The 12,895-nt window shown below is 37.1% G+C and overlaps 2 protein-coding genes across 3 annotated transcripts in view; both read right to left on the bottom strand.

Annotated features, from left to right (window-relative positions):
* Positions 1-7,185, bottom strand: part of LOC140949782 (diacylglycerol kinase delta-like) — a 40,353-nt gene extending 33,168 nt beyond the window's left edge. The window contains exons 1-5 of one of the 2 annotated variants that reach the window (XM_073398918.1): positions 6,983-7,184; positions 6,096-6,396; positions 4,748-4,795; positions 293-358; positions 131-211 (exon numbers count right to left, since the gene is read on the bottom strand). In XM_073398918.1, the coding sequence (XP_073255019.1) occupies positions 131-211; positions 293-358; positions 4,748-4,795; positions 6,096-6,251 (351 nt within the window). In that variant the 5' untranslated portion in view covers positions 6,252-6,396; positions 6,983-7,184. Of the gene's footprint in view, positions 1-130; positions 212-292; positions 359-4,747; positions 4,796-6,095; positions 6,397-6,982 lie in introns of both variants that reach the window. The other variant, XM_073398919.1, reaches the window with a different exon arrangement.
* LOC140950166 (ragulator complex protein LAMTOR4 homolog) overlaps positions 1-12,895 on the bottom strand; it is a 218,179-nt gene that overhangs the window by 143,331 nt on the left and 61,953 nt on the right. The gene's annotated exons all lie outside the window — the stretch shown is intronic.

Raw genomic sequence — 12,895 nt, 5'->3', positions numbered from 1 at the left:
AGTTCCCGTGAAACAGCCAGCAGATTTCACCGGCCACTGGCTCTTATAATCAAACATCTGCACCTGGTCTTGAGGTTGTTTGTTCATAAGAGTTTCTACTCAACTTAAAAAATAATATTATTATGCTTACCGTAAAGGAATTGTTTTTATTTTCAATGCCACATGCTGCCACGCTGAAATCCCGCAGGTCGATTTCAGTGAATACCGTTTCCTAAAAATGATTACAATAACCTGTCAGTAACTATGTAAAGAATCATACAAAATAAACAATTATTTTTCAAGCCATGCTTACATCACTGGACTTTGCATAATATAACTTGTTTCCTTCTCTCAATTTGAAATATCTTCTTTTCCATCTCTAAAGTGAAAAAATGAGCACAAATAATTAGCAATTGAATGAATGTTATATGAACAATAGTCCATTTTCGAGTTCACTATGACCGCTGAATTAAAGAAGTGAAGACACATTTTTTACAGCCTTAGCCTCCATCTGAAGTAATTCCAACAAGAAAAAGATCTGTTTATTACTGTGTCTATAGTGTATATTCAAATTTCAAACACCTACTTGCCAGAATTTCTGAATATTTTACTTTACGTCGAGGCTAACCCCCTATGAATGTGTCGTTAATGTTTGTATTCAGGGATAATTTTTAACTCGAAACTGGACTATTATGCTGCATACCACCCTTACAAATCTACAGCTTCAGAATCCCGGTCCACCAGCCTCATTGATTGTACTGAGACTTTAAATAGATGATCCTAATTTGCTGTCTACAGTCTACATGAAAAGCAAAAGCTAGTTTTGCCGTACAGAAAGGAATAATTTTATCACTTAAGTTAACAACACAGACTTTCAACACACAAAATTATATCCCCAGCAACTCTTCTTACCGCTGGCAACCACTTGAAGGTTTACTAAAGTTAAATAAGTTGCTTTAAAAAACACGCAAATTGTGACCGGATACGATTCAGGTAATGAATGAATACGTGGAGGTGTACTAAGGTATACACAGCTTTTCTTCTTATGGGCCACGCATTTTTGGAATCAAACATTATTGGAATCAAACATTTTAAATCGTTGTCATAAGATAACAAAGGCTGATTTGTGTAAAATAGGTCTTAAAAAGAGGGAATGACATTTGAGAGAACTTTATAGCTCCTAAATTTCACAGCAAGGTCAAAGCCATGTCCCTCACTCCACTAACCCCCCTTCCCCAGGAAAGTGTGCCTCTGGCACATTTTTTTTGCCTCAGCGGCCATGAATGGCCCCTTACCTGCTGAGGTAAAATTTAGGGACAACACTGAGTTTTTCTTTTACAAGGAGAAATTCAAAATAAATTGCTGGTGGAATAAATAATAGAGCTCCTGATGTTAGGTGATGGTGTGATTTCACAAAACTGAAATCAAATTGTATCCAATCGCATACCCCAGGAATTAGCAACACAGTCTCTTTAATATGGACACCAAAGGGACAGAACCAATTGTCCGCTTTACAGAGGTGTCCGTATTATAGAGGTAGGGAATGTGTGATTCTTGGCATTTCTGGGACCAAAAAAACTGTCCATAATAGAGTGGTGTCCGTATTATAGAGGTGTCCATAAGGAGAGGTTAGACTGTTACAAAAAACAAGTAGCTGCCACTACTACAATACAAGAGCATCGGCTTCAGGAAATTTCTATGTCAACAGTTCCGATCTAGAATTATATAAACTGTCTTTCTCTCACTTTGGGGCTAAGCTGTGGAATTAGATACCCTGTAACATTCGATACCTCCCCAAGAATAACTTCAAAAAAACATTCCGCAAATTACTTTTTGATATTCTGAATTCAGGAGATGACTATATTGATACGCCCACCTTGATTAAAAAGGTAAAATTAGCCAAAAATGTCAAAAAAAAAATTCTTGCTTCTTAGTTTCTACTTTTACAATTTATTTGTTTAATTCTTTTTCCTTTAGTCTGTTATCTAGTCCTCATCCATATTACAATTTTTATTTCATTTATTTGTAAACTGTAAAGTATAGCCTTATTCTTTATTTCCTATATTTTGCACGCATTGTCCGCCTCAAATAGCCTTGCTAGCTCCGGGCAATACTTTTGTAATTTTATTGTTTATTAATAAAGTTTTGTTGTTGTTATTTTGTTGTTGTTGTTACTATTGACAAAGAATGCAAAATCATAAATAAATTCTAATTTAAGACTATTACTTATAGAAACATTAGACAGAACCTCTAAAATTTTTAATATTGTTGTGAGTCTATGACAGTAAGCACTCTACGTGAAATCTCATCCAAATAAATCCCATAATTTGCCACATAATACACCTTTTCTGCCACATAATATTGTGACTTCCTGGAAATTCAGCAAACTTTCCAAGATCAGAGGGCTCGTCAATAAGTTAAATAAAAAAATTTAATTGCATGTAACATAAAACACAGTATCAGTGTTTCACATGTTAAAACAGCTTAGATTAATAAAAATGAGTAATTATTATAAATAAGTACAGTAAGTACATCTGTATCTTTATGACTGCACAGATACCAGGAATACATCACAACAAAACCATTTATTTTTAGTTACTATCAAATTCAAGAGATTTTGTTGTAATTACAAGAAGAAGCTACTGTTATTTTCAGTCAAGATAAAAATATTAAATGCAGATTTAAGTTTTGACTGTACGATTTTTCCACCATGTCCAAGTTTGGCAAAGGAATTATAATAAAGAACAGTAGAATCCGTGAGGGTAAAAGGCAGAATGAGTTTGCGGAATGGCATGTCGCATTGCTTGCGGAATGACATAATTATGCGGAATGTAAAATATGGAAAGTGGCGTAAAGAAATAAATTAAACTGAAAGGCATGCGCGGGTCATTGCCACGCCTTTTTTGGCACCAATTTGAGTAAGCTTTACTGATTCACGCATTTAGACATTTATCTAAAACATACCCAACAATTGGCTAGGGTTCCTGAAGGCAGCCTCCAAATGAAATCATTGAAGTCCGGTAAATATAGTGAGGCCTGACCAAAATAACTTAGTTTCCTCGATTGTAAAGTAACAAAAAAGAAATATCTTCTTTTTCCGTTATCCTTAGCGAATTGCCATTGTTAAAGTCCTTATTTTTCGATAGAAAGTGAGTACCAGAATACTTGCGCATTTGATTTTTTGCTTCTTCAAAATACTGTCGGCACCGAAAGTGTTACTCCTTCGATCAATAATTACGTTGCGCTACTACCTTGATTTCGTGACGGTGATTTTGACAGCTCCGCCTCTTCAAACGTACGTTGTGCCACGTGCAGTCACGGAACAGACTGTCACGCAGAGTCGCCCGCAGGTAAAGTTCAGTGTTTCATAATGGCTAAAATTGACCCAGTTTCACCTTTTTACCCCATTCTTTGATTGAAAAAAGCAATTTTGCAAACCTACAAGACGTCCGAAAAACGAGCCATTGAGCTGTAAATATCTATTTATGTGCTTTTCAAAATTGGAAGTATGAACTTCAATGGTGTCTTATAGAGATTTCCTTCACTTACCCAAGCCAATTCCCAGTTATGTTTTAAATGAATGTCTAAATGTGTGATTTAAATAGCAAGAAGAGAATTTGGAGTTATACCACATGTTAAATATTGCCGTCGAAAATGAGTAACGAACTGAAATTTTTTTTATCCTGAAAACCTATCCCTCTTTTTTAAAATTATTTCTGTACGACAAGCTTCCCTATTGTCCAGAAAGTATCTTCTAGTGCAAGGAAAAGAATTTTTCTGTTCGTGGAAAGTGTCCAAATTTCTCCATCCAGTTTCGTTTGCGATCGCGAGGAAAGTTGATGTTAGCGAATTTCAGGTTAAAAATTGATGCAGTCTGAGACTTCGACATCGAAAACCGATCTTCTATTTTTTCTCCCAAATAAAAGGCTCTTGGCGGGAACAATCTACGTTGGGTTTCTTATATAACCTAAAAGCTATCTACGAACAAAAATGAAAGAAATTGACTCTTGCCACGAAATTAAGATTTTGGTCGATTTTTTTCTGTTTCGCACATCCCAAGCTCGCAGCTGACGAAACATACAAGGTTTGATGCATCTCTGAATAATATCAATTATGTCACGATCACGTAACCCACAGTCTCATAAAGAAACACTTCTCACACGGTTTCAAATAAAACAGCGGCTGCATTTGCAAATGAATTGGCGCCAAAAAAGGGAGCTCTTTTCAGTTTAATTTATTTCTTTGGATCATTCAGCTGCGTATGTTAAAGTCCGCATAATTATGTCATTCTGCAAGCCATGCCACATGCTCATTCCTCCTTTTACCCTCACCACAGTAGAATGTTGTTTACAATATTTCTTTCAAACTTCACCTCCAAGAGCGAAATTGTAAAAAATTTCCCTCTTAACAGTGAGTTAAATTCTGATTGAGAAGAAACATAAATTATTAACAAAAAGCAGCAGACAATATGAGAAAAAAGATGGGAACCTGTATTAGATATATTCATCATTTTGTCACAGTTGGTATTTTTCCAAACTTTGTTGTTAAACTACCCTACTTTTGCCACAACTGCCAAATGAAACAATTTGTCATAACCACTGCAAGAGACATTTAAATTAATTATTATCTTTCTTTGCTACATGAAAACAAAGAAATATAATTTCAAGGATAAGTTTTATTTACATTGACAATCCACTGCAATGTTCCTATCACAACAATGTTACTTAAGGTTGTGGTTCATTTTCTTCCCAGTAAATACAAAACTTACCTGAAAAGATCCGGTTTGCTTTAACAAAAATCCCTCTTTTATGAGGTTCTGCAATTGACATACAAGTTGCCTATGTGTTAACATATAGTAAAGCAAAGAGAGAAATGTTACTTCCCCAAATAACGAGCAATATATTATTAATATGAACGGAAGAAAAATTAAAACAAGACCTCTTTCAGTCCGAAGTCTACCATAAGGGAGAGGCACGGTTTCAGCTTGTTCGATCAGGAATAAGAGAAAAACACTTTCATTTATCAGTGGTTGAATTAAATATGCAATCAAGTGGTGTCAAAATAATGATTCAAAAGCAAACAATCTAAAGAAACCGTTTGACGAGCGTTCGACATCAAAACTCTCGCTGTAGCAGAACAAACCCCGATTTACTAAAAGCCTTTCCATGTAAAAAAAAAAACATTCTGGACAGTTATCACAAGGTAGAAGATTCAACCGGCTGTGACACGAAAACACAAGCAACAGTAGCTATTCAAAAAATTTCCCCAGGAGCTTACAGGTGCATAATTAATGCCGAATAGTAACGCTTCGCTAATAAAAAATTTCCAAGCCAAGAAACAGCTGAAGAAATTACAAGCTATGCCGACTCGAGTTCACTTCTAGAAATGTGGGCGCAATTTAGGAACACAGTTCTTAACACCGACCAATAAAAGAATTATAAAAAGATTTATCAAGGCCTTTTTCCTTTTATGAATGGAAAATCCTCAAAGCATAATTTACAAGATAAGAACATTACAATCATCCGAGCGAATATAGTCAAATTTATAGAGGGTTGACATACGTGTCGTAATCAAGGGAAAAACAACAGCTTCAGCATTAAGGGAGGTTTTGAATAATAAAGCAAACTCAGAAACCGTTTCAAGGCAACTGTTATCAAACGGGAATATGAGTTTTAATATTTATATGTTTATAATGTTTTGCCAGACCGAAAGTCGATCTCGACGGGTGAAAAGTCAGCAGACAGAAAATTAAAACCAAAATAGATTACTGAAACATATTTATTGCAATTAGGTCTTCTTCCCGCATAACATAAAGAAACAAAATATTTGCCGTTGATGTAGAATAAATCTAACCCAACAAGAAAAAAAGCATGATTTGCTCCGTGATGGCTGATGACGAGACTCAGCAAACTGGCTGTTTTGTAAACACAACAAAACTGCAAATTAATAATTCTAGGGTTAAAGTATTTGAAGACCAAAGCTTGTAAATAATCCCAGAGGGGATTTGTAAGAAGTACGAAAAGGTAGCATGGTACACGACTTCAAGAAACGTCGTGCATTTTAGCCGTTTGGAAATATTTGTGCAACATATATAGTGTGATTCATATGAACCTTACCCGCGCTTTTACGGCAGTCACTGTGGACTTTCGCCGATGATACAGCTTAAGCGTTTCTGTTCCAACTTCACTGTCACTTTCATCAGATGAATCGATCTCACTTTCTTCCACCCGCGGAGTAAAAACATATGATCTTCTCCACGCCATCTTGTTCATGCCATTTTTGTGCAGCAGTCGCCTGCTTGTAGCAGCAGAATGTCCGCCATTATTTTGTGTCCACGTGATTCAACAGACCTCACTTCCGCTTGACTACCTCTCCCGGAAATGCAATGGCGTTGGAGACTTCAGGCAACACCTGTTCCTGCCAAATGGATCGGAACAGAATATTCAAAAGGAAAATTATTGACTCGTGTAATCAACACCAAGGCTAATAACAAGCCGAATAGCATAGCTGTCAAATGAGCTGTGCGTAGAAACTAGTAACGTACTAGAGAGAATATGAACTTTGACATGTGACCAGTGTTTGCACTGTACTGCCAGTCTGAAGTTAATGATAAGCAAGCTGATATGTCTGTGGGTAGCTTATGTGTGTTATCATTCCTAAATTGAATTTTTTTAATTTTGCTTTTGAAAAAAAAAATAAAATAAAACCTGTTGTCAGACGTATGAAATTGCTATCTGAGTGATCCAAACCATTCAGTATAGATGACGACTAAGACTCTTTCAAAACTTTTTATCAAAAGTTACAGCAGTAAGCTGCTCAACTAAGATGCCTACATCATAAATGTGTTTAAATGAAACACATTGTGTAAATGTGTTTAAACGAAACATTCCCACAGGAATCTACGGCGATCGCATCTTTCACAAAAAAACCTCCTACTTTTCTTTGAAACGAAAGCGGAGTTTCACACAAAATTACATCTATAAAGGAAAAGGTAAGAACTTACCTCAAAGGAACAAGGAATATTTCCTTTTGACGTATGTACTTCCCTTAACTATAAATTGACAAGTTATTTTGGTGACAAAAGCCGCGAAAACTCTAAAACCTACTACAGCTGACTCTCTCTCAATTAAATATATATCCTATTTATGGAATCAGTCGGTTGAGTGTTGGGAATTTGTTGACTGTTTTATGGTTCGATTGATGCCGAGTGAACTAATCATCCAACCATCTGCTAATTTGCCTGTCTAAAAGCCAATCGCGTTATTCTCTGCACATAAAATTCAAATTTAATCGTTTGGGTTCTGACCGGTGCAGTTCAGCTCGGGAATTGGGGTGGGTGTCGTAAACGGCTAAAACCACGAAAAGATGAACGGAACAGTAAAAATTGCTATAACATTAATTTATGTATTGAAAGCTAAACTAACTGAATGGCAGTGGGATCGTGAGGACATTTCTTTTTATTTCTCTCAGTGATTAAGTCATTAACAGAAGCACATTCTGCAACCTGTTTTGCATATATATGACTTTACTCATCCACAATGACGTCATCATGACGTCAAAGAGCTGCGTGCCATAGAGACATATTGGCAATAAATTTTTCCTTAACTCTCTTTACCTCAATAAAAAACAAAAGATATTTTTTCACATTTGTGTCGGTATGTCTTTTAATTAAACTAATTACTGAAACGTTTCTGTGGCGTCGTAGTTTTCTTCTAGGAAATATCTCGCATGTTCCATGGCGCCATATTGCTCTCGTTACCCCCTCTGTTAGCATGCTAAATAGACAGTCATCTTCTTGTATTGATAGGCCTTTATTATAGAATAGAACCACTTAGTCATTATAAAACCGCAGAAATTATAGAGCAGCGTGTTACTGAAAGTTACGTCTAAAACAGCGGGAGTTTGCCAGTTTTCTTCGTAAAGACAGGTTCGTTAGACGTGAAAATAGGCACGATCATCTCCGCAGATGGAAAGGCTGTTCAATTTGCATTTATTTGCGCGGCAGAAGATATTGATAAGTTTACAGCGAGTAAATGATTATTGCTGTTTGGACCGGTAACTAAACAATGTTCGTTTCAGTGGCTGACGTTTTCAAAACGGAAAACCACACTGTCATTGTGATTGGTCAATTAGTAGTTTGCCGGGGGGTACACCTGGTAATTTTTGGTGGGGGCGTCCCGCCTGGTTCTCCAAATTCTGACCACACGTCAGATCAAAAAAAGCCATTTTTCACATCCGTTTTCAGACCTGGCCTCTAAAATCCGTACCCGATTTCAGACCTGGCGTATAACAAATTATGTCGTCATTACTTAGATTAGAACGCCAACACTGGAAAAAAAAGATTTCTAAAATACATTTCGAATTCGCATACATTTGGAATTGAAACGATAAATACGTTCATACACTCCCGAAGTTCCCTCGAAAACCATACCCGCCGATTCCAGCAAAAAATGGGCCTATTCCTGTTTTCAAACCAAAACGGCTTAAAAACCCTACCCTTTGGGGCGACACAAACCTATATGGCTTATATAAGGGAGTACCCCTCCCCCCCGGTAGCTTGTAATCCTGAGAAATTAAGCCATAGATAAATTGAAGGCATCTGAAAGTGTACGAAAAATGGTATTTCACCTCTTCTTTCAAAAACCTGATAAACCATCAAAAGGCTAATACTAATTCTAAATGGCTTCCAGCTGCATCGGTGTTTCGTGACTTTTTACAAATTTCCTCCAACCTGCCCAAGGCGGACTTAAATTAAAATTTACTTCAAATTCCACATTGAATTTTTTTGCAACATGTTGAAAACGTAAAAAGACATTGTTACTGAGGATCTGTCATTTGAAACAAAGAACACAGTCTTAGGCGTTAACAAAGCTCTACTCGCTCTCGTGATTTCTTCTTTACTTTCTCTTAGAGTCATTAAAATTCAAATTTATTGCAGCTTCTATAATTCACGTTTTTAAAGTGTTTGAAACATAAACTGAAAAGGCACGATCACTGGGGAGCTTTGATTTAAATCGATCATTTCATGTTTTTTGGACCTGTCAAACCAGATAAAAACACTGATCATCCTTGGTGCTTGGCATGATTCCGGGGGGGGGGGGTTACTCTCCATAATGGCCTATATGGGGAGGTTCCGCCCGAAAGGGGTACCTTTTTTAGGCTTCAGGTATATGAGAGGGTGGAGATTTCACTTGTGGGGTTATATGTAAAAAAAAAATTGAAAAAGCCCAAAAAGGCTAACTGACAGATGCATTTTATGGCTGTGAAAAAGTCGACAAAAATGAGGGATACAAAGTTCTAAACTCAGTATGTGAAAGGGGTACCATTTGTCAGTAGAGGATACGAAAGGGGTACCTTTTCTGTCCAAAAATGGTATATAAGAGGGTAAGGGGTAGGACCTCGGAAAGAAGCCTCCCCGAATAAAACTTGTTGAGTACCCCCCCCCCCCCCCCTGAGCATTATTAGGGTTTTTACCCAAGCAGTGGCTACTGAATTAAGCATTGATTTGTATATCTGCGTTTTCCACGAATTTAACAAGTGCATTTCAAAGCTTCAACCTTCAATAGCTAATTTTCGGTACCAGCGTAAGTGGAAAGTCTGTTAGATTATTATATAAAAACCAGGAGCCTATTAATCGGCTCCTGATGAAAACGATTTCACTTGCTCACTGAATTCTGAAAAAGAAGATTTTACGGTTATCAAAGATGGCTACGTTTTTTATAAGTTAACCCACTTAGCAAGCCTTTTATTGATTTTTCCTCTAGAAAAAACTCACTAATAAAGCTCGTTTCCCTGAAAACGGAGGTGACTTCTCTTTGCAAGGCCGAGGGGGCATGGGGCATGACCACTAAGAACGGAGTAAGATTTTACCTAAGGAACGTGCATGATATAATTTGTTAGACGAAATGAATAACTTGCGTTCGTAAAACTTCCTCATCTTATGGTTTCGCTTTAAGTTAGACGAGAATAGAAGTGCCTTTATATCAGCAGTCCCTCACCACCGCCGCCACCATTAACATATTGGTGTTGTTTTCAGTGCAGATTTCTTTCATTTTCTCAAAACCTTCATCAGTTCGTTATTACAAGTTAGATTGCTCTTCTACTAAACAGAATTACATTAAAGTACTAACCATACTTTGTAGCTTTTAAGGATTTATACATGGACTTACAATTACCTTGCGGTTACTGGATAAGCGTAAATGAAGCCGACCAGTGAAACAGAAAATTTACGACTTGGCCAATTAAATAGATAGCCTTGTCCAATTTCTGATTTGATGCGGCTTTGTTACAGTCTGGTAAATCCAAGACTTGAGAGAAGTGAAATTTTTCACACTTAAAGATTATTCATACGAGAGCCGCGGCGAGCGACGAACATCACTATCATTATAGCAGCTCAACGTTTTTTTCAAGTTTTTCATCGACTAGAGATATCGGTCAGTAGCTCGATCTCAAATAGAGCTGGAACTCTTGTTTGGACCAGGAAAATAGGGTCGAAATGAAATTTGTTTCTGCCCAAAGCTTTTGCACGTTTCATTCGCTTCCAAGTGTCAAGAAAAAAAGGTGCAAGGATCTTGCAATATCAGTTTGTGAAAGCTAAACTAAGCACTTTAGTGATTCAAAAAAGTTTGAGACTGAAGAAAAATGACTGATAGGAGTTTTTTTCGGTTTCAAAAAAGACAAACTCATCTGGAATGGGCAGATGACTGTCAATACAGGGGCACCCAACGACAATTTTCGGGAAAAGATCTGTTCGGAAGACGATTTGAGATCTAGAATTTTCTGAACATTTGTTGTAAAATTTCTTGCTTTCCTGCCTCTCCTAGGATTTTCGAACATCTAAAAAATGGTATAATTGCCTATTTTTAACGGATTTTTACCCTAAAAAGGTCACCTAGAATTTTCGGGAGCCTTTTTTCTGGCTGAAATTTTCGAAAAGTTAAGTTTTGATCCCTATAATTTTCGGATCACTAGACTTTCAGCTAGGAAATCCGAACAGATGAAAAATTTTTAGGGGATAAAAATATGCCTATATCTTCCGTTTAAATACTAAAATACGTTTAACAATTCTATGTTTAAGTGGTTTTGAACTATGTTCTCGTTGGGTGCCCCTTGTCAATATTAGACAGACGCCCGGCTGTCTTGTAAAGAGTCAAAGCCCAGTGAGTTTCAAGAACTCAGCCGTCTAGATATCGCTTTTAAAAACTTATGTTAGTGAATCGAGTTGTTCTTTAGGAGAGAGGTCGCTAAAGAGGATGTCCTAGAGTATTCAAAAAATAGATAAAAGCATAAAACGTGGTAAGCTGATAAAACGAAATAAAAACGTAACCTCGTTTGGTGGCATGAAGAGCAGCTTGCAGTAGGTTAAGGAGCAGTTAGATCATTGTCCAGCAGTTTGTTTTTACTGAGGAGTTCACAAGCAAATTCAATGGCTACCATTTAGTTCCCGGTAGTCCTAGCTAGTCCTTAAGTTTTTGCTAACGTCAAGACGTGTCATCAATACGCAATTTGAGTTGCTATTTAAGGGTACATTGACGACAATGAATTAAAAGAAAAGAAAATAAGCTCTTCCTCTCTTGATCAAAATGAAACAGCTGTTGCACCGACCAGAAACAAGAGAGCATGTTGTTATATTCTCTTCCCAGAGATCATGACGAAGTTACTACAGCCAAAATAAGAACCTGAAAGGTCAATTTTATGCCACCACAAAATTCTTTTTCTACGGTTTGTCAATTCTAGGACCTGAGCCAGCCAAATTGGCCAAGCATTGCTTTTTCCTCCTGACTAAGTTAAAAGTTTGCTGGTCTTTGGAAAAAATCTATTCAGTGAGGGTACAGTATATGACACTGAGAATTTCTTTCGCCAATAAAACAAGAAAGAAAAACTTACCCTTGTTGCGAGTTGCGGGTCCCTGTAGCAGCCCAATCGTAATGACAAAATGTCGGGCCACTTGTTTACTGTGTAAGTATCACGCAAGCAAAATTGATTCATCTTTTCACAATTGACTGAATTGAGGGTTGGCATTGTTTCAAACGCACCAGCACGAGGTACTAACGTCAGTACATGGGTCAGCATTTTCTGCCTTTTATTTCTTTTATTCTTACATGGACGCAAAATGACGCAAATTAAATGCAACGCTTACTGCACAAACTAATCAAAACGAAGTTCCGCCCGACAGTTTTTTTTTTTTAAATATTCTTTAAAATTGTTCAAGAAGTTATCAGAAGGATATGCTATATTAGTAGTACTCGAAGACGAGTACTGCATGTCATTTTGAAAATTAGGACTTTTTAACTCGTGCATGGCGATTGTCGACAGTTTGGTTAAATAGAAAGTACGCTCGCTCCCTTAAAACGAAGATGACTTTTTCTCTTTATAGGGGCGCAAAAGTTCTAAGGGGAATGGTCATAAAAACTCAGAAAGATTCTCTGCCACTCAGTCTCACCCTCTTCGAAAGTGTAAGGGTCTGGGATTCTGGGTACGAGATAAGAAACAGAGTATGCGTGCTACCTTGTAGTTGAATAAGTTGTTTTCAGGAAACTCACTCAACTAATAATTTCACTCTAGATTCATCAGGAGTCCATCATCCCAGAAAGCTTCCGTCGGCAGAACTCGGCTACTTAAAATGTCTCAGTCACAGCTCATGCGCGTTAAATATGGCGTCTATTTTTAGATTTCTTTTTTGGTGATATTTAGCCGTGTGTTCACAAACTCGGCATAAGCCATGTATGACAGCTGGTACTCTAGGTAGTAGCCTTCAAGGCATATACTTCCTATACTTAGTCCCCTCTCTATATGTATGTATATATACTTGGGAAGGTATGTGTCTCATAATGAAAAAAAGCACTTCACTTCAGATAAGTTTTAATACCTTTGATAATCTCATTCGCTGTTGCTGGAAACCAAACCAGTGACATGT

This window comes from Porites lutea, chromosome 10 (genome assembly GCF_958299795.1).
Source record: "Porites lutea chromosome 10, jaPorLute2.1, whole genome shotgun sequence".
NCBI lineage: Eukaryota > Metazoa > Cnidaria > Anthozoa > Scleractinia > Poritidae > Porites > Porites lutea.
The sequence above is the reverse complement of the archived record's forward strand: the minus strand, read 5'-3'. Positions and strand labels throughout refer to the sequence as shown.